Genomic DNA, 25034 nt, shown 5'->3' on the forward strand with positions numbered 1-25034 from the left:
CCTAGAGCAAGCAAGGTGCTCCCTGTCTTTACCCCAGCTCACCCCCTGTTTGTTTACCAGCAAACACAGGGCTGTGAATTTATGTGCCAAGCTGAGCTGAGACTTGGGCCCAATGGGCAGGAAGTATGACTGGTTTCCCTGTGTATAGTAGCATCTAGTACAGTGCCAAACAGCATACATCAGGTGCTCGGTATGTGTCGTGAATCGAACTTTCCAAGTTCTGCAGTGTCCTCCTCACATCTGCACACTCTAGTCCCAGAGCCTTTCTGTTTCTGAATGCACAGATCCATCCCCAAAGCTCACATCCTTACACGTGCCTTCATTCCCTCTACCTAAGGTGCCTGCCCTAACCTGGTTACCTAATCCGTCACATTTCCTCTCAAATGTCACTTTCTCTAGAAACCTTCCCCAGCCCTTCAGGTTAAGTCAGATCCCACTGTAATATACTTCCAGAGCACTCTGGACTTTTTCTTCATTGCCATTGTGCGTTTGTTAGTATGGACTTGTGTAGTGGCTTAACATCTGTTTCCCACTCAACTATAAGCTCCATGAGGGCAGGACCAGCGTCACTGCTCTCACTGTGGAATCTATCACACCTCACCCAGTGCCAGGTGCATAGTAAATCTTCACAGTGTATGTGAATGGATGAGTGAATGAACGCTTGCAAGAAATAGGCCTTAAGGAAAGTGGAGGCCAGTGTGTAGAGGCGTAGATGTCTGTTTTCTATGGTGGGGCAGTGTGACACGCATGTGTCTGTCACTCTCAACTTTCTTTTTTTTTTATTTTTTTTAAATTTTTTTTTTCAACGTTTTTTTATTTATTTTTGGGACAGAGAGAGACAGAGCATGAACGGGGGAGGGGCAGAGAGAGAGGGAGACACAGAATCGGAAACAGGCTCCAGGCTCCGAGCCATCAGCCCAGAGCCTGACGCGGGGCTCGAACTCACGGACCGCGAGATCGTGACCTGGCTGAAGTCGGACGCTTAACCGACTGCGCCACCCAGGCGCCCGTCTCAACTTTCTAAACTGCTTTGATGGGCATAGATTTGTCTTGTCTGAGACTGTGAGTGTTCTGGGGGCAAGAGCCTCTTGTTAATTTTTTTTTTTTTTTTTACCTTCTGTATCGAATACAGGGATGTGCATCTAATACAGAATTCCAAGAACAAAAGAAAATGTATACTAAATGGCCAAACTAAGCAACATGTATTTCCTTTTTAAGAAAATGACGATAGCTTCTCTACTTATTAACTTGTTCATTACACTCTTTCACTACTTCCAGTTGGGCTCTATTCTAGAACAAAAGTGTATCAACGATGCCCACGACAAATGATCGAGATGGTGGTTGTGTGATGGCCTATTAGCCCTGGTCATCAAGTTTCTGTGGTCTATGGTTTATTTGCTAAGTTTTTGAGGCCTTTTACAAGCATCATTAACCTTATCATATCCAACAATTGCAAAAGCAGGGAAAGCATTGGGCGGACAACTGGAAAGACTCATGGTTTTGATAGAATTTAAAGTGAAACCATTTAACAGGAGAAGGTACCTACTGGGTGTTTGGGGAACGTTTGGCTCCAGATGAGGTTGGTTTTATCCAGCAAAGTGTCTTATCCACAAGGGATCTAAAGCTGTAGATCATAGAAGCTTCTGAGTTCACACATGCCTCCTCATCAATGAGCCAGGGCACATAACTAAATTGACCAGAAGGCTCACTGGGACTAATTAGCAGCTGTATGTGAAGAGCTTGGTTCAGACTCGTAGCATGGAGGATGGCATTCTAGAATGGCCAGATCCTGGACTCACAATTCAGTCACTATAGGGGGATTGCACTGCTTGGCTGGTAAAATCGTTGAGGCTCCTGGCTCCTCTGTGGGCCAGTGTGCACATGTGCGCATCCATCTGCTGCCGCCAGAGGGCAGCAGTACGCTGTGCGTGTGCAATTTGCATCCCAGATTGGCAAATCCCCAAGGATTTACAAAGAAAGAGAGTGGGTGTCTCAGGACTACCCAGATTTCTTCTCTCTGGGTGTCAACACTGGTCTGAGTAATTGCAAACACAGACCTTCTACATATGTTGGACTTTGGCTCATCTGAACTATTGAAATGAATACACAACTAGAAGCTGCCATCACAGACAGGAAGTAACTTTAATTAAATATTGTGAAAGTTGAAAAGTTTTTACAGCTTGAATTTTTGCAAAAAAAAAAAATTATAACAATCTCTACAGTAGTTAGGTTCTCTAACAATTGAACTGTACAGTGTGTGTCTATTCAAAAAGTTTGATAGGAAGGTGAAAGGTTAGTAGACTCAGAGATGACTTCGTTAAGCTGCATCCTAGTACAATGTGAGGCCAGGGCGTGTTAGGCAATCCAGTCATCCAGAAGCTGTATTTTTCCCCCAAAACTGAAATCTTAATTCTCTATTTCATTTTCCTCTTAAAGCCATATTCTGTATTTAGGGGAACATCTTTTACTTGTAGAAGTTTTGTGTTGAAGAAAGAGGGTCAGAGGGCCAGAACATCTTTTCATCTAATCAATATAAATAGAGGCAACAGAATACAAATTATACACATTTTAAAGGCTCTTTGGACTTTCAAGAAAAGTTCTAACCACTACACATGGCTGACAGATGGGTGGTGTTTGTTGTCAGGGTCTGAGCCGGACACCTCACCGGCTGACCATTCCTTCACAAACAGTTAAGGGGCTCACCAGACAAAATATGGCTTTAAATTGTATACATCTTCAGGCCAGCGCTTACCACACGAATTCAGACAACTTTTCTGAGTACCGAGAAGCAATGCGTCCACCTTGCTTACATTTTCCAGTTTTTTTATTATTATTAATCATCATTATTATTATTTCTCACCTTGAAAAATCAGCTTTCCTCCCCCTCCCTTCCCTCCCACAACCCCCCTCCCCCACCCGCCCCAACCCATAAAAATCGCACTCTGACAGTCTAGTGAAAACCATTGCAAAATCCATATGGGGGCATGCACAGTTGCAGCATTGTTGTAAATTTCTTGCTCTACTAGAAAAAGTTACATTGTCTTAAGGTAACAAAACAGTTCTTTTGTGCTTTTCCATTTCTTTGTTTTTTTTTTTTTCTTTTTTCTTTTTCTTTTTTCTTAGAATGTTAGTGATGACTGACAGTTCTGGTGCACAGTTACAATGTACAAGTGAAATGAATATGATTTGCATTGTTAAGGCATCCAATCTGCTGGTTTATATTTATGTGAAAGACAGAGGAAATATACAAGCAGACTTAGGAAAGAAAGTATGTTCATTGATTTCTATGAAGTTTCTCCCCCGAAATTCAATGCACAAAATGCGTCACTCCAAAGGGAGAGATTCCATGCATATTAATAGAGTAAAACAGCATTAGGGTTTTTTTTTTTTGTAAGCTTCCAAAGCAAAGGATACATTTTTTTTAATCTACAGAACTAAATGCTACAAGAATAATATGCTACTATTTTTTTTTTTGCCATATATTGGAAAAAACTTCTTAACTTACAAATAATACAAAAATAGACAATGGCTTTTGGGTGGAAATAAAAAAAATTGAAGCATGGTTTAAAACAAAACTAAAAATAACTATAAATGAAATGTTTAAAAATCACATTGAAACAGCTAATACAACTGTAGGTGACCAAACAAATACGCACTTTTCACATAGCAAACGTACACAATAAAATAACCTGGGAGTGGGAGGAAAAGGAAGAAGGGGAAAGCAATGTACAAATTCCAAAGATAAATACATTATTTATATGGATATTTTACAAAATCCCCTTGAAAACAAAAAGCCTTTTAATTAACTTTGCAAGTATGTGCAAGCTAAAGGTAGTGAGCTTTTTTTTTCTTTGCAAAATATGCAGTAAAATCTTTTTGTGATATTGAAAAACTGTCTTAAGACATTAAAATGTATAAATAGAACGACTTTGGCAAAAATCACAAAAAATCTACAGTATTTATAACTACATACAAAACACAACAGCAAAGAAAAAAATATCAGGCAAACGCATCCTCAGAGCTTTGCTGCGTCTTTGCTATTTATTCTTACTTTTAAGAACACTTCCCAGATAATGAGAGCAAAAATTCCATAGAACAGAGAACTATGTTTTGGAGCTCTCAACCTTCTTCTCCTTTCTCCCAGTTTCCTTTTACTCTGAATTCCAAAGCACTTAACCTGTCCCTCTAATCTATTATGTTACAAATGGTGAGGGTCACCGATAGAGGTGTCATCTCAAATGGGAAATCCGAAATACCTGCCATGTTGCTTTTGTCAGCTTTTGGAGGATTGGTATGAAGTCAGCATTTAGGATGAGTCAACTTTAAACTTGCAAATGGCGGCGTGTGAGTGGGATTTTGGCTTGATGACTGGAGGGCAAAATGTGGAATTCTAATTCTGTGCCTGGACCCTGTTCCGTGCAGTCTCATAGGGGATTCTCACACAGTATGTGTGCCATCAAGCTCTCCAGAGGCCATTGGCTTCAGAAGAAGTTGACATAAGTAAAAGAGAGAATTATATCAGGTTTAAATATGCGGTTTTAACAATCTGTCTAGAGGCACTGGATTTTTGAGTAGAAGGGAAAAATGTGATCACTTACATCACTTTTTAACTTTCCAGGCTGCATTTATTTACACAGTTACTTAAGACAACAATACAAAAGAGATAAATAAGCTTGCACTGCTAAGGGATGGCATGTTAAGTTAGATATTGAAAATGCACTGTCTGAGCTAACTACCATTTGATATGCTTTAAGGCGCAAAAGCCGACCCTTAGTTTTCTAAAAAATCTAACTGGCATTCCTATTCTGTCCCATACAAGCTTTTTTTTTTTTTTTTCTTCTTTTCTGTTTTTTTTTTTTACTTTTTTGTAAATATCACCACTTCATTCTCCCTTTACACAGCTTTAAAAACATCATAAATTAAAACATGGAGTCTTATTTATAGTGTCCCTTGTATACAGCTTTACGGTTTATAAAAGACAAATGATTGCAGAGTTAAGCTTAAAAAAAAAAGAAAGAAAATGAAAAAGTGGATTTGCTTTTATCAACACAGAATAAATATATCCCCCAAATACTTGGGAGGTACAACTTTTAACCAACACTGCACTTGCAGAACCCTTCCAATTTCAGTATTTGCAAGGTCGGTGATATTGTTTGTTTAAAAATCTGCAGTTATTGTGATTCCTCTTAAAAAGGCCTGAGTTAAAAGTTCCACTCGGGGACTTGTATCAGATTACTCTCTGTAGCAGAATCCAACCTCTTCATTAATAAAATTCTTCAAGGCAATTCTTTCACATGGGAGGAACGATCATGCCAGATATCGCTGTGGAAAAAGAAGACAAAAGTCAATGGTTTTGCATCCAAAATTCTCACTGAGGAAAAAAAAAAAAAAGATGGGAAAAAACACCCACACACCACTATGTTGGTTGAATATTAGTCACAAATGTGCTCTCATCTCCCCTGGAATGAGTTTTTGTTAGAAAATATACATGTACTTTATTAAAAATGATAAGTCAGCCTGTGTATGTGTCTTTAATGGAACAGAAGATGCTAAACATCCCTCCAAATCTGATTTCAATCTTAAAATATAACTGGAAAGTTGCAGAGTTTGAATATCGCTGGGAAAGTTGCAGCCCCAAACCTTGCAAACTAGTGAGAATTTCCAATGTGTCCCTCTTTTTGCCCCTCCCTATGACTTCCGTAATATAAAATAAAAAACTAGTTCATCCCACGGCTCTGTGCTATTTGCGAAGACTGAATACTAGAACAGCAATCTGAATGCCTGTTATTTCATCCCTCATACCGGGGAGAAGGAAATGCCAGCCACCTCAGGCCTTGTTCTGGGGAATATGAAGCTGGGAGAAAATGTGGAGGAGGAGGGGAAGGCAGGTTTGCATGAACCTGCAGGATGTCTCCTATACTACTGTTGCACTCAAGGTTCTGGAATGGTCTGACCACGTTCTTAGAAAATTATAGCCTAGGAAAGCTGGGGCGAGATCCTGGGGGAAACGAAATCAGTTTGGGGTAATCAAAAAATCTTTGGAAGTACTCTGAGTTAGAAGCCCGCACACAGTGGTATTTAGAAAAGCACGGAATCCGACAGGCCACTGTTCCACCTCTGGCTTTCCTGCTTTCTGAGTATGTCTCCCAGAGGTAGTTACTTGTTTCCTTGAACCTCTGCTTCTTCAGCTAGAAAATGCAGTTAACGGTATTTGCAAGGGCAGTGATATTTTTAGGGTTGTTGGAGATTTAAATAAAATAACATATGTGTGGTGCTTGGCCCAGCGTCAGCTCCAGTAAAGACCTCATAGAGGTTAGCTGCTATTACTTTTAACCCATCCCTTCTGCTGCCAAACTAGCTGTGTGACCTCATGCTAATTGTTTAACATCTCTGGTTTGTGTTTCTTCTTACATCAAAAAGGCACCACCCCATACAGCATACTTCATATGCTGAGCATGAGGAATGAAGGGATGTCTATAAGAAAGTTAAAACAGTATGGCAACTTTGAAATATTTTGGGGTAAGAGCGATGCGTCCATTAGAAGCAAGAGGCAGCCATCTTTTGCTTCCAAAGATGAGAGAGAAAGTCATTGCTTTCTTTTTGTTGGCAACTCTAAATTTAAATTGATGTCCTTGTCAGTGATGACTGAGTCTAGGAAGTGGCTCTCTTCGTGTCCCAACTCTCAAGTCCAAAAGAATGTGCCTTTTTTAAAGCAAACCCCAACTACTACAAATCCTGCTGCAGACACGGGGAGGCTAGGTGAGCCCCTGAGCCCTGCAGTCCCCACACCCCTCTTGTTTCCCCTCCCCCACCCCCAACATTTTAAATTCAATTAAAAAATGTATTTTGCCAAACACTTTTTCCGTTAATTTTTAAACCCATCTGTATTCACAGGGAAATTTAATCCACATGTTTCTGATTCATATACACGTAAATCATCCAAATGTTGTTTTGCAAGAGCCGTTCTGCAGTCCAAAAGCTCCTGGAGTCTTTTCGTAAGTCCTCATAAGCCATTTTTCTTAGAAACAGGAAGTGTCTCTTGCCAAATGCAGGCCAACTTAAACCCCCAAAGATTCGAGATCAGTTGGAAAAGCAGTCCCCCTAAGATTCAAGTGAGCCTTAGATCTGACTGAAACGGGGAGCTCACATTTTCAACCCAAGCTTTAACTTGAAACTCCAAGATGCTATAGCTCCAAAGGCAAGGGGGCAGGGGCTCTTTGCACTGTGACAGCTCAGCCCGGCTCTGCCTCCCTAAGGATCTTTCATCTAGGCTGGAGGTGGGTTCCGGCACCCTTATTAAAGACAGGTCTTTCTGTGGGAGTTCTAAGCCTCTGGCAAGAGAAGCAAATCTTACTTTTGCCTTCCACCAAAATCTACTTCGTGTGCCTGGCATTAAAGGGCAGTGCCCTATTGGACAGCCAGCCGGGTAGCTCAGGTAGTGTCAATACGATGCAAAGCAAAGCAGACAACTGACAAACTTCCTGCTGATTTGGTCAGTGGGTCTGGCCAACATTTATTAAGTTTATTAATTGGGCCCTGAAAACATCAGGATTTTTTTTTTTAATTCTGGATGGCCAGAAGGAAAAAAACAAAAACAAAAAAAATAAAAAAGATCTAGCAATCTAGGGCCCCATTAAAAGTTATAAAGCAAAGCTAACTGATGTGCTAGTCCATAGCTAACAGTGCTTCTTAATCTGGATGACAGGGGGTGCAGACTCCAATGCCCTGGGAGCCCAGACTGGGAACATAAGTGAGTGATGTGCCCCGGTAGGGATCAAAGCGACTCTGCCAAGGGCATGCCTTCTTTAGAGCGGGCTCCCCCAACGTTGCTGTGCAGAAATGCCTGCTCACAACCACCAGCTTTTCTGAATTCTTTCAAGAGAAAATGGAGATCTAAATGTTTTAAAATACAAAACAGCCCAGTTTATACATGTTAGTGAACAGTTAAAATTAAAAACAAACAGACATATTGGAGGGTATCTAGGGGGAGGCTTTGGCCTGTCCATACCTTCCTACCGTGCCTTTGTTGGCCCTCAGACTTCTCGTAGGGCCTAGTAGACACCATGGAATCTCTCTCCAGAAGAAGACCCATATGTACCTGCACCCAACACTCTGCATAGAACACTGGGGTCACAGCTCCCTACATCTCATCTGTGACTTCCTAAACTCCAGGTGCAGAACACTTCTTGATGAATACATTTTAGGACAAGATCGCTGTTTGTAGTCTGTAAGCTGCTATACCCGTGAAGAGACCTTTTTATAAAGTAATCCCACTGCATGACTGCAGGGAAGCTCCTGGGTTTGTAGGAACTGTTTTTCCTGTATCTGTGCTTCAATCCTCAAGATTACTTACGTGGGTGAGAGGGATGGGTGTTTGAGGCTTGGAAAGTTCCAGAAAAGCCGTTGGCACACTGACTCGCCCAAGTGGGGCCCATGAAGATTTCCACAAAGACACAACACTGTCAGAGAGTAACACATGCCAAACTTCACAGGACATCATCAGACCGAGGTGGCTCTGCCATTTTCCCTGGCGGCAGGGTGATCATGTTCTCTGACAGAAGCTCAGAAAACTATTGGTTTGAAAGGCCATGCATTTTTCATTAGGGTTTTCACATTTTGGTAAGAACAAAGACAAAATGAAAAGTTTTGCAGAGCTGGGAGAGTTTGGAGTGAGGGTGGAATGTGGTCTTCCTCGAACCACCACATGTGTAGGAATTATGAGCTAATCAGGAACAGAATAGGGGGGATATCTTGCACAAATTGAGCATGTACATGGCGCAAAAGACAACTCCACACGATCGCTGTGGGACTGCAAGATATCTAGAGTCAGGTAGGGCCAGCCAGCCTGAGCTATAATAAGGTGAGGAAAGAAAAAATTCAGTGCATGGGTACAATTTTTGTGAAATCACTCTGGTCTTTTGTTTTTAATTTTTCACTGCAGAGACTGTCCAGGACATGGTTAGGGTTTAAAATCAGTACCCTGGGGGGAGGTCCAATCGCATGGTGACAGCCTCCTTGGGGCTGCCTCTCTCTTGATTAATGAAGTCCTCTGAGGCCTGAAATTGCATAGTAGCCATGCTCTAGGGAGCATAAGCTTTAGGAGAAGGGAGAGGACCTCTCCAGGACAATGGCTGGGCACAGTGGGTCACTCGAACCCTTGACCTATGAAAATAGTCACACCTGGGGAGTCAGGATCAGTATTTATCAATGACTTTACCTAGACAGGAACAGAGAAGATTTCTCTGCATTTTCTCTTTAAATCCAAAATACAGCCACATTTTCCAAAGTTTTCCATGGGATATTAATTGGTCTTCACATTTGGAAAAGGGTTCTCTGGGCAAATAAGTTTAAAGAACTAAATAGAAGACTTTTTGTTTGTTTTGTTTTTTGTTTGTTTGTTTGTTTAACTGCAGGATGTCTCAGAGCTTTTAATAAACTTAGGTACACTGTGTCTCTCCAAGACAGGGATTCAGTAAGCACCACTTTCTAGATTTGTTTGACCACAACACTTACACTTTTTTAATAGTATATCTTCTGAGATTCCAGAAGTGCTGAGGTAAGATTTGCTTTATCCTAAAAAAGTTTCTCAGACATATGGTAATTTGTCCAAGGTTTTATCTACCTGGTAAAGAAAGCCAGTTGGAATCGCAGTAGGAACTCTGAATCATAAAATCTTTGTAAAGAATGGAGTTTATGACTTCCTTGCTTAACCTTATCCCCACTTCTTGGCCCCTGTGCTCCGGGATGCCGAGTGGCTTGCTGGTTACTGTACGTTACTCTTTGGCTCCAGTTATCTTTAATCCTCTGCTTGACATGATGCCCCCTCCCCATCTCCCTCTGCCTGAGTCCCCCTTTCCCTATCTCCAAGGTCCAGTTCAACGGCACCCTTCTCTATGAGGCTCTTCTGAATTCCCCCTAATCTTCCCCTCCTCTGAATTTCCACAGGTGGGTGCCCAGCCTCTCCCAGACAGACCTGCCTGCTTTACTGTGGTGTTATGTTTCCTTTACCCCAGGGAAAGATTTTAAGGTCAGGATTCTGCAGTCCACATGGACCTCACCCAGTGGCTTGACTTTAGTGTGGCCACATAGCATAGGGGCTTACACAGTAATCAGTCTGCCAGGCTTTTAACCCCAGGCACTTCCAATTTGCTAGCTGTGTACCTCTGGATGAGCCATCTTGGCTCTAAAGCTTGGTTTCTGCATCTGTAGAAGGAAGACAAGGAGGAGCCTACATCAAGGATGGCTGGGAAGAATACATGATATAATGCAGAAGCCGGGCTGGGAACAACCCCTCCCATGCCAGCGGCTGTGACCATCGTCATCACCATCATGGGAGATCGCAGTGCATGTTCATTGGGGAATAAACATACACGCAGTCACTAGAGAAGGCCATGACAGGGCTGCTGAGAAAAAGGCCTTTAAGGAGTTGACAAAACAAACAAACAAACAACCAGTACAATTAGTAGAGTGGTAGCTGGGGGTACACAGGTCTTTAAAACCCTCAACAGCCTAAACATGTCACCTCTGATCTTGTTTGTATGTCAATTTGCTTGATCAACACTTCTTTCATCACTTGCCCTGTCTTAATGATCACAGTTCTGAACTAGGAGGGCCCACATGAAATTACTATAACAATGAAAAGGAGAAGGAGGAAGGTCACACTTCAGAGGCTCTCACCACTCCCTTTCTGTAACCCGTCTATGCCCTTTCTCCACAGACCAGCAGAGTTTAGAAAGTTAACAATGAGGTCATTCTCCAGTTACAGGTCTAGGAGCCCACGTCCCAGCGTCCCTTTTGTCAGGGGAGACTCCGAGACCTCAGGCAGGAGCTCCCGGGAAACAGTGGCACAGCGCACCTCAGGCCACAGGCATTGGGTACAGAGGGCCAAGGCGCAATTCCAGGCATGGGGGCCCTGGTGAGCGCGGCGGCTGGGAGTGGAGTGGGCAGGAACAGGGACAGGACAGCTTAGAGGAAAATGGTGTCAGTTAATTTGACTTGAATCTCTCTACTCATACCTCCTCCCCTGGCGTCCCTCAAAGGTAGGGATGTTTGGTACATGACTGTGTTGGGAAAAAAAAAACAGCAGAAAGAAACCCCTGGACACATGCTGAATTAGAAGGAAAGGGCAATGTCGTCCACAACAGCAAATCCAGCACAAAGTGTGGCCCTGAATTTCACCTCGAACCCTCCCCACTGTGCAGCCATAAGTGAGAAATGTGACAGAGAGATGGTGATTCAGCCACTTATCAGAACAGGGGAGAATGGTCTCTGCACTCTTGGAGCCTGTGAAGACTTGGGTTAGAAATGCCCTGGATAACAAATGAACAAACTCTGTATGAGTCCTTGTTTTGAAGCCATTTCATTGTTACTTAAGAGCACCTGTACACGCACGTGTGCGTGTGTGTACGTGCATGCACACATGTATGCGGACACACACACACACACACACACTAGAAGAGAGATGTCCCCTAAATCCAGGACATTCTGCAGTTTGGGCTGAGTCCCTTCCTGCTCCCTGCTTGGTCTACACGGCAAGAAGAGACCTGGCTTTGCCTAAGGGCTACCTGCTTATGTCACCGCTGGCCAGTAATACAGCTACTGACCCTCCAAGAGCTATGGGCCTTTTCTTCTCAAGCACCACCTGTCAGCTCCTGATTACAAACCCCATTCTACCTTATTTTGATATCAAATCTATGTTTAACGAGGGTGGTGATAAGCAACTCAAGAATGGCAGATTTCTGCTTTCCATATATTTTATCCTTATTTAAACTAAAAGTTATACTTAGGCATTACATCCTTAGTTTGCCAGCCGGAGGTGTACTGAGGGTGACAAAGCATTCTTTTTAGCTGAAAAAGAGTCAGATTTGTATGAATGGGTAGCTCCCCTTTGTAGGGGTGGGCACGACTCATTGTGAATAATACTGTCTGAAATGTATTTCCATTGTCAGATTCTTTTCCTCTGCCCTCGAAGATGGCTTTGCCAATGCATGTTCAAGGGAGGGACACAGGCATGTTTTACTGGTCATGACTTTGGCTGTGCTGGGCAGCTTTGCCAGCAGGTTTCTGAAGAATGTTTAGCAGAGCCTGTATGGAGTCTGAAAGGCAGAGTAATTAGAAAGCTCAGGTTCTGGAGTCACACAGTTTGGGTTCAATTTCGGCTCTATTATTTATAGCCGTGTGACCTTGAGCAAACTGGGCCTGAATTTACCCATCTATATAAAGGGAATAGTACTGACTTCATAGTTTCTTTGAAAGAATCAATATAAGATTATATCAAGGTAAAGCATCCAGTACCGAGTACATGTATACTCTGTATAAATAACATAAACAATATACATATACATAACATACATACACATAATGTGTGTGTGTGTGTGTGTGTGTGTGTGTGTGTGTGTGTAAGAAACAGAGCTGAGAAATCCCAGATGGGTATGCAACCCTCCTGACCCCTCTCGACCCCCATGGCTGACCTCCATCAGTGAAGATGGCATGACAACCAATGAAGGAAGGCACTGTGGGGAGCTGTGTGGGGGTTAGGGGTGCAGACTCTGCTGGGGTTTATATTCATCTCCACCATTTACAGGCTGTGCCTTTAGGCAGGTGTTTACTCTCCTTAAACTTCAGTTTTATCATCCGTACAATGGAGATCATAATATCCTCATATTTCACTAGGAAGTTGTTAGGATTAAGTAAGATAAAGCATGCTCAGTGCTTAGCACAGCGCCTGAAACATGGTTCAGTGCTAACTAAATGGCAGCTGATTATTTTATTGATCTTATTTCCCTGCCAGATGCCTTAGGAATCCTGGATGCATCCTTTTTACCCCCCTCTGAGTAATAAAGTGCTTGGGAGAAAGAAAGAGGAGATGAATTTTTGAGCCTGAGTTTGAAGCCAGCTTTGGACACACACTACTGCCAGAAATCAAGCAATTTCATAATTTCCCTAACCTCGAGTTTTCTCATCCATAACGGAGGGGCTTTGAATGCCCAACACATGCTCCTGCTGTGAGGGATGAATGAGCTTGTGCAGGTCAACGGTACCAGCACATAAGAAAAATGTAAGACACAGTGGACCCATTTTTAAAAGAGTGGTTTTTTTCCCTCAATGAATAGAGAGGTCACCTCAATTCTTGGTGACTCTTATTTTCCATACTCCGTGATGGGGACAAATATTGAACAATTTTAATATGACCCAGAATACTCTAGTCATATTTTGGGGGTTCTGGTTCCCAATAGTCAATGTTGGGCCTTTGGTCTATAATGCTCTAACCTCAGGGCTCTGGTCAGGCCATGGCTCACCCACTCCCCGTGATCAGCCCCACATACGTTCACGCTGACACAGTCAACAGGTAGGGAAGGTTGAGTGACCTACTTCAGGAGAATGCCAGTCCCGGGAGAGACCCTGAAGTGGAGAACTTGCTAGAGTCCACAAAAGACTGGTCTGATTATGGCGACCACAGGGAATGAAAGAGGAGAAAAGAGAAATGATGACATTAGTAAGTGGAAACAGTATTCTCAAGCAAATCCCGGGCCTGAGCAGAATTGCTGGAGTTGAAAGAGGACTGCTCAGGCAACTCCAGTAGAGGAGGGATGCGTGGGGCTAGGGGCTAGGGCCCAGGGCCAAGGACAGTGAACACAAAGGAACAAAAGAAAGGAGGGCAGAGAGAAGCAGGCTGGCCCAAGGCTGATGCCCTTGCACCAGTGACGCATCTGCCTCAGGCCCTGGGGGGTCGGGGGAAGGGGGTGAAGTCAGGGCATTCTGTTGGTGTGGGTGGGGCTTACCTTGCAGGCTGTTCCCGTTGGTGCTGGTGCAGGTGGGAGGCGGGGAGGTCTGGGGTCTGACGACTGGTGCAAAAGCACTCTTCTGTTTCACGGCTGAGACCATGTTGGCTGGTGAGAAGGAGAAGATGCCCGAGGAGCTGCTGCAGTTGGAGGGGAGGCTTGTGGAGGAGGCCATGGTGGGGCTGGATGGCACGACTGAGTGGGGCAATGGGAAAGGAGAAATCAGCCTCTGCTGGCATCTTGAGATGAGGCCCTTCACCCAGCCACCCTGCTCAGGCCACCCTTCCAGCATGACCCTTCCCGAACTCTTGGGATCTTGTCTGATTTCATCACTTAGTACTTGGCACGTGCTACCTTTCATTGCTGGTGGTCTTTTATGTATTTATTGTGGGCCTACTATGTGCCGAGCAGTGTGCTACGCACTGGGGCATCCCAGGCCAGGAAACAAAAGTGCTCTCATTAGGGATAGAGTAGCACAAAATAATGACAAAGGTGAGCCTGCCAATTCTGCAGAGGCAGGGAAGAGAACCAAAGAAAGCTTCATGGAAGAGGAGTCAAGAGAAGCATTCCAGGTGGGCCTGAACTAAGGTTCTAGCAAAGTGGCTCGGGATATAAGAGGCAGGAGGAGGCCAGCCTGAGACAGCGTGGTCACTAATGGAATGAGAGATGTGAGGAAGAAGGGTAGGTGGAAGGCCATGTGGACAAACAGACTGCCACAAGCAACATTTGTGGATAATGCAAAACTACAAGTCAAAGTTCCAAATTCTTTCTATCCCCCATGGAGCTGTACATGAATGCTTGTGAATTAATAGGCAGTAGGATAGGAGCTTTATGCAAATACTCACAGTCTAGTAGTAGTGGGAATGTGGATTATCGATGATGGGAGAATTTTGGCAATTCAGAGAGGGAGAAAGCCTAGTTGCTTGGAGACATGAGTTTGGTAGATGCACATTCTCTACCAACACGGTCCTTTCAGCCTGGCCATCCATATCTCGCTAGCTGCTAATAGTCTCATGGTTACTTCAGGAGACAGATTTGGTACAGAGTGAGTCCCCTCCACTCAAGACCAGTATTTTCATACACTCACCTTCTATTTCCTCCATCTCCTGGGGACAAGTATGAATCCTGCCCAGTGATTTTCAGGCATTTCATTGAAATTCTAAGTACTTCCTTCTACTGTATTATTTTTCACATTATGTAATCAACATTACATACTGCTTTATCATTCACAAGAATCTTCATGTCGTTTTCATCTTATGTCACTGCCAAAGCAATCTTAAATTCGGGCCTATTACATCCTTTTTATACCTGAGCAAGCCGACCAAGCTGAGTCTCAGAAAATAGTTCAGTGACATGCCCAAGGGCCATAGCTAGAATGCAGGGAAGCCAGGAACCAAACCCAAATTCAGTGTCCTTTCTACTACACCACCCTGCAAAGGAAACAAATAACCAGGGGAAAAGGTCTTCCCATGAGCCCCCCAGAGAGTCTAAAACGCTCTGTAGGTGTAGGTGGCTGGCCTTCCCTTGGCCTCTTGGCTGTGGAAAGTTAGGGAAGCGGGAATCAAATGGGAAATAAGCAGCAATTGCCATCAGGGGGAAATGACCCCTTGTAATCAGCCCTCGGCACTACACAATCCAAAGGCACCGAATGCTTTACGGAGCAGAACACAGAGCCGCCATCCTCAGAGTTTTCACAAACATTTTCTAAACTGTACTTTTTCTTTTAATGAGGCCAGCATTTTTATACATCTCTTAGGATTTGTAAATGTGAAAATACGCTCAATAATAACACCCATTTAAATTGCAAAACTCCTGCACTGGAGGTTTGATTTTTAAATATTCGTAGACTTGAAATCCTGCTGGTTCACTGAGGAAGGCAATTAATCTCGTTGGCAAATGCGATCATTATGTGTATTTAGAGGTGGGGAGTTTGAGGGGGGTGGTTAACAGAGGAAAGGGTGAAATATAGTCAAGCAGCTCCATTTGTTATAACGTTATTAGTTATCAGCCACCACACCAGAAAGTGTGTTCACCAGTGGAATGTCTTATTTTATTTTTTATTCTGTTTGGAATTTTTCAACATGAGTGGTTTATGAATAATTAAATATTATGGAAGCAAAAATTCAAATCAGCTGGGCTTTGTGTTTATTGTTTTATTTGCATTTATGCAGATAAAACCATCCCATCTGAGAGCCTATTTGAGAATTTAATACTATATTTGTGAGCACTGAGGAAATCAATTAATGGAAATTAAATGTTGGAAGTTTCACAGTCCGACAGATGCAATCTCGGGCTGAAGTTGCTGCGTGTCTGCACCGGCTTGGGAAGACAGCAATCCAAGCCCCTAAATTGAATTGCTACCATATAGCAATTAGTTTATTGATTTAATTAAGAATGCCACCTTTTAATTTTCAGGTCATGATTGAAACATTTTCTGATTGAGTAGATGGGAGAACACTGAAATGATAGATCTATGAGAAACAACCTTTCGATGAATCAAAATCCAATGTGAAACTGGTCCCAAACACGGACTCTTGAGTAGGCAGACATAATGTATGCAGATTATTTGGGGAAATTATAAATGTTCAAAAAGCTGCTGATTCCAAACAGATAAAGTGGAAATATAAAATTTAGCACACACAGAGCATAAAAATTCACCCAGAAAGTAAAAGGCTCTAAGTATTACTTTCAGAAATAACCACTCTCAAAAGCCAAGAATGATCTTTCTTCTTTCAAAGGATTAGAACGCTCCACATTTCCAATATTAGAGACAGCATGGTTTTTAGGTTTTTTGTGTTTTTTTTAGCCAAGACTCGTTTTTTAAAAATAATGAATATTCTTTCATTTAACAACACATCTTCTATCATTCCACAAATGTCTAAGAGTTTGGCCTCATTTTACAAAACAGAAGAGTTACCCACACTGTCCAAGATAAACTTGGTTATCTATGTAAAAATCCTCAGAGGCAGATAAAGAGACTGTAGAAACACAGCCCAGGACATTTTATAAGTAAAGATGCCAGTTCCCTGAGGTTCTTTAGATACAATCTAAATGTTGCACCAAAAAATTCTTTAAGCTCAACTTCTTTAAGACAAGGAAGGACATGGCACCAAAAAATAATTCTTGTACATGTGTGTGTGTTTTTTTTTTCATCTCGCCAAATTATTGGAAAAAATAAAGTGTTTTTGTTTTTGTTTTTGTTTTTTTTGGTCGGTTGTTGTTATTTGTTTTTAGTACACATCAAGCACAGAGGAGAAAAATTCCAAGCATTTAAAAAAAAAAAGGAGTCATATTCCTAAAGGGAGAGATTTTAAGTTTTAGACGATTGGGACTATGCTGCAGTAGCAGCATAACTTATTATTATGATTCCATCATCATGATTCTTCAGGTTTACTGAACGTGCCTCTTGTGGGCCAGGCATCAGGACAAACTCATCACATGCATGATTTTATCTCACAACAACTGTACGGGATGGGTGTTAGTTCCTTCCCCATTTGCAGATGCGAAAACTGAGGCTTGGAGAGGAGAGAACTTGCCCTTGGCCACCAGTCAGTGACTGGTAGAAGCAGGAGTCAAACCCCTCCGCAATGGGACTTGAAGCTTGGGTCCGGGCGATGACATCACACCACTGCTTCGGGTTGCAGCACAGTTCTGGCCAAGAGGGAGACTTTGGGATGAGGAAGGTGAGCAAGGGAGGGCAGAGACAACGGCGCCTTTCACAGCATCGCCTGGGGCCAGGCCTTGAGTGGTGGGGGTCCTCAAACTGAGGAGACCTACACAGTGGGCCACACAGCGTGACGCCCAGTTAACCGAGCAACACGAACAGAAGCGCAGGACACACAAGTCTACTTACTGGCGTAGGGCGAGTTGGCAGCTGAGCCGTTGAGGAAGGTCGGAGAGCCGCCCAGGTTGGACATGGCGGCAGTGCCGTACCCGTTCATGCTCGTGGTGACGGAGTTATAGTTGGTCTGCTGGGGGGTGGTGCTCGGCACGTACCCGTGTGGTGACACGCTGCTTGAGTTGCGGGTGAAACCTGAGGGGTGGGGGCGAAACCGGGATGAGGGTGGCATTCCTGGGAGCCTCGGGAAAGGAAGGTCTCTGTTTCTTGCCCCGCTGCCGCATCCCAGAGGGAAGGGCTTGGGTGATTCATGTGTGTGGGTTGGTAGTGCTAGCTCTGTGATTAAAATGGGAAGCGAGCAAAACACACATTTCTTAGGAGATCATAAATACTTAGCAGGGCCGTGAGAAGTGGCAATGCAGGGCCTATAAATTATCATTTTGGAGCAGAAATAAATCCCAATCTAAGAGATGTACCCTAGAGTTAACAGGTTCTTATTCCCTGGGCGAGGATGATGTGCTTTGGCCCCTCAGAACTTTAATTCCAACCCTCTTTGCGATCTGTCATTCATGGTTTATGGTGAAAAGTCAAATGGAGAGATGGCTAAATGCATGCCTCCTTTCTAGCCCCCGAACCAGACTGCCAGCTGCGAGCACTATAACCCAAATTCTACAGTAATATCTGATACACAGAAACTAGGAATCTCCCCTTTCGGAAAAAGATGTTTTTAAATAAAAATTGTTTTATGCCAAATAAGTGGTAGGGGTGGGGGGTGAGGAGCAGTCCGAGGTTGGGAAGGGGCAAGGAAACGGGGAGGGAGAGGAACAGGCTCCTGACCCTGATTGGTGGCCTGTGACGCCTCCGAGACATTCACAGCCAGTTGTCCACTGAAGGAATTCACGCCCATCATTCCCGCGTGGACCGAGGTGTTAGTGAGGGCCGGTAGCTGGCTGTGGTTACGGGGGACACTGTACAGAGCCTCTGCGATGTCAGCGGCCCTCTTCAGAATAATTTCCTGCAAAGTAAAACAATACTCCGTTTAGCTACCCTTAGTCATACTCCCAGGAAAGCCATTTTTTCCCGTGTTTACTATACGACAGGCCCGGTGCTCAGGGCTTCCAGTGCTCTAACTGCATTACCTTCTGCAACCTCTCAGCAAACCTGGGACAAGTCTCATCACAATGGGCCCATATCACAAATGGGGGAATGAGGCTCAGAGAGAGGCCAAGAGCTCACATAAGGACACTAACCTATTAAGGATAGAGCTGGGCTGCATAACCTTGTTTGACTGACTTTGAAAGGCCATTGTCTTAGCCCCATATTACTACCCTTCCATATTACTACCCTGCATGTGACAGCATCATGGCGTCCCCCCGACCCCCACCCGGCAGCCAATAACACACAGGAACTCTGGTGGTACATACACACACACATACACACACACACACACACACACACACACACACACACACACACAGAGGCTACAACTCCTCTCCCGTACTAAAGCTAAGGGCAGGCTGTAGATAACTATCTGTGTCCCTGAGTATTAGTGGAACTGTGTCCCCTGGACACTGATTCAAGTCACACAAAAAAAGAGTGAATGATTGCCCAGACTCCTGGTTTCTAGAGCAATTTGAATCATATACATGGAGCTGCTCTGTGAATAGAAGCAGACAATTATAGTCAGGCCTTATCATTCTTTTTAGGAGAGGAAATTAAACCCCCTTTTCCTCCTAAATCTGCTTGAAAACTTGAGAGGAATAAAATAAAACACTGGTAACTCTCTTCCTCAATTATGAAGTACATTCCCATGGAAAATTTGTTTTAAATGGAGTACCTATTCTCATAAGGAAATGATTCCATTGAAAAGGTAATAAGAGATTTACAAAATAAGAAAGAACGGAATAGCCTTATGTCTCACGTCTGGATGACACGGAACTCATGCAAGTGGTTTTGTGTTTTTCGCCCTTTTTCAACACAATAAGGAATCCGAGATCTTCAACAGTCGCGCTCACCTGGTTGTTGTGTGGCATCCCATACAGCGCTTCCACCAGGTCTGCAGCCCTTTTGAGTATTACTTCCTGTCAAGAGAAAAGCAGATACAGTCATCTGAGTGAAGGCCACTTGTCCTCATCTCTTCACAGGACCACGTCATAGTCCCCTCTGGCCATACTTTGCCAACACACTGTTTTAAAGGCAGTAGCGTGGGAAACCCCAGAATGCTGTTAAATCACCAATTTATCCCTGTTCACATACACACTTAATTGAGTCAAAAGGTGAGCATCATTGGTACTGGAGGATAAAATACATCACTCAATAGTCTGCCATAGGCACGGTAAAGCACTCATATGTTTATTGCTGAATACAATTGCGAGGTCATTTACTAGATTACTACAATCGATGTCATTCAGTGCATGTTATGAATCCCTAAGATGTGTTTATTTAGTACTTAATTGCTTATTCCAGGAACCATGACCTTATCAGACAGGTCATTTTCGAGGGATTTCCAATCAATCTTTGGCTACTGGAAGCATGTAGCATTAAACTTCTTTTGTTTATCTCCCTTGTGTGGTAGAGCCATGACATAAGGGAGTGATGGAGTAAACTCACATTCTGGGGCAATGCACTGTTTGTCAGAGGCTCTTACAGAAGGATTCTCCTGCCCCCGGAAGCTCCCTCTGCACCAATTTTCATGACTGGCACAGTCTGTTTCTTTTATAGCAATTCTTTGCTATTTCAGCACTGTTTGTCATTTTCCCCGTTTGCGCATTCATTCTCATCCTAGATATATGCTCTGCTTTTCATTCTAGTTGAAGAAAAATGTTTCCCTCTTTTCATTTAGGTAGGCTTCTGTATTTAGCTTGTATGCTTGTTTCTAATAGCACACTCTACAAAAGTGTGTGTGGTGGTAATTTTTTTCATTCAACCAAAAGAAGTCACTCTGTCTTCATTCTGACCTAATTTTCTTCATATTCATTTAAACTGGAGTATGAAGAGGAAAGTTAGGCTTGTAAAATGGAGGCTAATCAGAGAACCAAACATACAGGCATGATTATCAGAGGTGATTTGCAAGAAGATATGTTTACTTTTTTTTTCCTGTGGGTAAAGTTTCAAGAAGTTAAACTTTAAATATTTCACACAATAGATTTCTTCATGGAGAAGCCGTGCTATTCGATTTTCATATACTGTAGATGCTGATCAGAAAATAGGGATATAATTACATTCATTTTGCTGTCACCATAGCCTCTTCAAAAATCCTTGAACAACTCTTGAAATGACAAGCTTTTAGATACATATTAACATTTTTCAATTTTAAATTTTCTGTAATATAAGATAAAATAGTTGTCACACTGCAGTAACTACTTATGACATATATAATGTCCTAAATTCAAAAATGAGATAGAGGGGTTTTCACTTCTCAATAAACATTTATTGAGCCTTAAGCTGCTAGATCCTGTTTGTAAAACAGTTCAGTTATTTTTTATATAAGGAATGAAAAGCATTATATAATCAATGAGGTTTGAATCAATACATCCGAAATAACTTATTTTTTTCTTTAATGCAAGCTACAAGATAATTTACCACTTTTTGTTTGCCGTATTGTCTGACCACACCGGTTAATAATTTACTACGGTATGGGCACACTAAACCCTATCCCCATATCAAATTCGGCCCGTGCTGCTTTCACTAAAACCTCATGGCGCTTAGGAAAGATTAAAACAAAACAGGATCAAGTTAGTTTATTTACTAAGATTTGACTTCTCTGGGTCTATGTTCATTTATTTCTTCAAATAAATATTTATGCCAGTGTTTGGATTTGGCAGAGAAGGTATTTTTCTTTCTCTTCATTTTAGGGAAAAAACAAGATGAGGTGCAGTTGGAAACTGCACTTGTGAATTTCAATCTTGGAACACTATCATTGAGGACTCAGACCAGTGCTTATTTTAATTAATTACACAGAACCAGGGAGGAGGGAAGTTCAAAATAAACTCCAAGATCTTTGAAGTTTTTATAAACCTGAAAAAATTTCAGCTACTAGTGTATGCTACACAGTTTACTCTCCTATATTTTTGACTATAAAGGTTTTTCAGTGACATAATCCAATTGTTTCTTTTTCTGCTTATTCAATACCCAGAGCTCTCACCACCATTTAATCCTCTGAAAATGAAACATGTGAATCTTGCTTTATGAAGTTACATCCTTCTTCTATCCACGGAGCTGGGTTATGCTTTCCCAGTAGGCACACTGCCATAGGTGGGTCATCAGCCCTGCAGCACTTCAGACCAGCAGTCTTGTAGACAGCGAACCTGGATTTCTTGCCCTGAAAGTGATTTCCTTAAATGATACCTTGCCCATTTTAAAATGTCCTTCACTGCAGTATGGACTTTGGGATTTAAGGGAGAGCCCACATTTGGTTCAGCTCTGCCATTGTGATTCAGCTTCTATTAGTTATTTCTGCAAATGGGAAGGAGAAAGGAAATTTCTGGGTCCTCTATGAGTTAGTGCAATGGACCTGCAAGGTGCTTGGATTTTGGTGACCAGAAAATTGCTCTCACCTCCATGTCATTACGCTCCCAGTGAACTAGCCCCCAAGCGTGTTTGTGTTGGGGATCTAATATATTGCCTTTCAATCAGAGCTGAGAGCCACTGAACACACAGACAGAACATGACGAGCAGGTCAGGAAAGCAATAAAGATTTTACAGAGCTGTCCAAGGTGCTAAATTTACTCAATAATGGGTTTGGCACCATAGTGTTAACCTCTCATTTACTACCAGTTTGAGGGACTAAATTGAAGTAGCTGACTTCATTTACCTTGAAATGTATATTTTATGACATTATGTAAGTAGATTGAAAGGGCACTGCAGTTTTAACAATTTAAAGGCTAAAGCATGTTTAAGATGAAACTTGAATATTTATTGTATATTGCACTTAAAGTATATAGAATGTTAAAATGTATTGATTAAATTTGTAAAAGGCATTATAAAAATGACAGGTAGTATAAAAGATGTATGCCTTTTAAAATCAAATTGATAGTGTATGCTATCTCTTCTGTGGTCACAAGTGTAATTTTTTCGCAGTTTTATATGGTAATTTGAAAAATCTGTAATTTCACATTAGGAAATGATTGAGCCTGGGATGTTAAAGAAAAAAAAAAAAAAGAAATTTCCCATAAGGGGAAGAACTGGATGTTTCATATAATCTTTTGTCTCGGAAATTGTTCCTAAAGTCTTATTTTTTGTGGCATTAGGAGGAAGTATAGTATAAGGCTCCTTCCATTCTAATATGCAATTTTAATATTTCTGAAAAGAAAGAACACTTGACTAGTACTAATATCTAATTTTTCAAGGCATTTATTTGTCAGGAGAGATTTTCTCTTCTTTTCATAATGTTTAAAACATCTCCCTGCTTGCAGTTTAAAACATGAAGGTAGAGATTAGATTCTTCTAAGATAATTAATCCTATCCTTAGATTTAACAACATATCCCATTGGGGAATAAAGAAGATAAATACTAGTATCCTAAATATTGAAAAGACCCAGAGTCTCCTTATAGAGCTAATGCTTGTTCTCCAATCTACATCCTGATTCAGACTATTTTTCTTTTCATGGCCTTGATCTCTTCTCTCTTAAAGAAACAAAAAATGTTTACTCCTTAAAATGAACAACTTTCACTGATCTATTTTCCCTCACATTTAAAACCTGGCTTCCCCTGTCCTATTATGACCATTGGTTGACGATAATATGAGTGGGGTCTGCAAAGAAAAAAAGGGATAAGCTATTTAGAGTCTACAGAAACACTGGGGAGACTCAACTCTGAGAAATAGTTCAAGCCTAATTGTTATGGGTTTTTACTTATGTTTTGCAGCCTTTATAATAAAGATGCTGAATGGGCTGCAAAGACAGAAGGAAGATTCATCTTTATTTCCTATGTTGCAACCCCCTCAATTAGCAAATAATTTTTGAGCCTCTTGTTGCTCCAGTAGTCAACAAACTGATACTACTCTCCAGCACTTTTCAAGGCACATTATCTTCCCAGAATTAAGGTACAGGGTTCTATGGGGGTTACAAGAGATTCTCCCCATCATCTGGTCCTACCCTCTATATCCAACCTCCTCTCCCTGCACATCTGAAGAACTGCTCTCTATTCTGGTCTAGCTAGTCCTCCCTAGCCTAGAAGCAAAACATTGGCTCTTTCCCATCTCTAGACCTTCACTCCTTTTGCCTTTCCTTTATCCAGAATGCTGGCTTCATTCTGTGCCCATTCTTAACGCCTTCTCGTCCTCCAAAGCCTGGTAATGAAGGTGGTGGTGGTTTGGTAATGATAAAAATAACTGTTGTTTATTGAAAGTGGAACATTAACTCACCCAGTCTTCACAGAGAGCATCTTAGGGTACTGCCCATACCACCATTTGGCAGGTGAGGAAACTGAGACTCAGAGAGGTCAGCCAACTTTCCCTGAGTCCATATAACTGACATTGGCTGAGCAGGGATTCACCCTCAGGTGTCAGACATCAGAGCCTGTGCTCTTGAGATTTACACTGTTCTGTCAGAACTGATTCCACCTTCACTGCAGCTTCTATTCTCCCTTATTCTAACTCTGAAAAATAGTGCTGAATATTCCATCCAGCACAGCACAGAAGTAGATTCTGCGGGGTCCTTTTGCTCTGATTTTAACTATGTTAGTCTTCATTATCCACAACTAGACTGTAGGCCCTTTGAGGCCATGAATATCTAATCATCTTCTCTAAGCCCCTAGCACAATGTTCAGCAAAACACAGGCCTTGAGAAAGTCTCGTTGAAAAGTTTATTCTAAGATAGTTACTGGTTTTTTAAAGTACATGCTTAATTTATATGATGAAATGACAAGGGCATACATTTGGCATGGTTTATAAAAGCACAAGACTTAAATTTGGTGTTCTATTTGGCTCCAGACCTCTTAATCCAATATATAAATTCCCCAAGGTCAAGTCTTGATCCCTGTGGGGGGTTTTTATTCCACTTTTTTTTTCTTTTATGAATTTGCTCTTTTACTCCTGCTGGCTTGTGCTTACATTTTAATTTTGTGATTAATATAATGAATCATGTTGGGTACAGACATTATCTCAAGTTATAGACTGTTAGCAACATGAGATTGGTCTTGATATACATCAGCCTTTTATTAACTGTTCTCTTACACCCTTAGAAATACTTAGGTATTTGCACAGTCTTAGGAACCAGGCACATCATGTCTGATATGCAGATATGGCTAATTCATCTTTCTTTTGAGTTCATGAAGGTAAAATCTCTAAGGATTATTCCCCTTCCATGTGAATCTTCTCTTCAGTGTCTGCCCTCAGATATGTAGGTAAAAACTCATATTCACTGTCTACATCTAGCCTTCCAGGGTGAAGTGGAAGGTTCTCTAATTGTCCAATA

At 42.1% G+C, this 25034-nt stretch overlaps 1 protein-coding gene across 8 annotated transcripts in view; it reads right to left on the bottom strand.

Moving 5' to 3' along the window:
* Window positions 1-2123: 2123 nt before the first annotated feature.
* The window catches only part of EBF1 (EBF transcription factor 1), a 392556-nt gene continuing 369645 nt past the window's right edge, over window positions 2124-25034 (bottom strand). For 4 of the 8 annotated variants that reach the window (XM_058721706.1, XM_058721698.1, XM_058721690.1 and 1 more), the window contains exons 12-17: window positions 19635-19700; window positions 18457-18634; window positions 17635-17814; window positions 13782-13976; window positions 13372-13440; window positions 2124-5322 (exon numbers count right to left, since the gene is read on the bottom strand). In XM_058721706.1, the coding sequence (XP_058577689.1) occupies window positions 13373-13440; window positions 13782-13976; window positions 17635-17814; window positions 18457-18634; window positions 19635-19700 (687 nt within the window). In that variant the 3' untranslated portion in view covers window positions 2124-5322; window position 13372. The remainder of the gene's footprint in view (window positions 5323-13371; window positions 13441-13781; window positions 13977-17634; window positions 17815-18456; window positions 18635-19634; window positions 19701-25034) is intronic. The other 4 variants (XM_058721739.1, XM_058721730.1, XM_058721724.1 and 1 more) reach the window with 1 other exon arrangement.

The sequence above is a fragment of the Neofelis nebulosa genome, chromosome 1 (assembly GCF_028018385.1).
Source record: "Neofelis nebulosa isolate mNeoNeb1 chromosome 1, mNeoNeb1.pri, whole genome shotgun sequence".
Taxonomy (NCBI): Eukaryota; Metazoa; Chordata; class Mammalia; order Carnivora; family Felidae; genus Neofelis; species Neofelis nebulosa.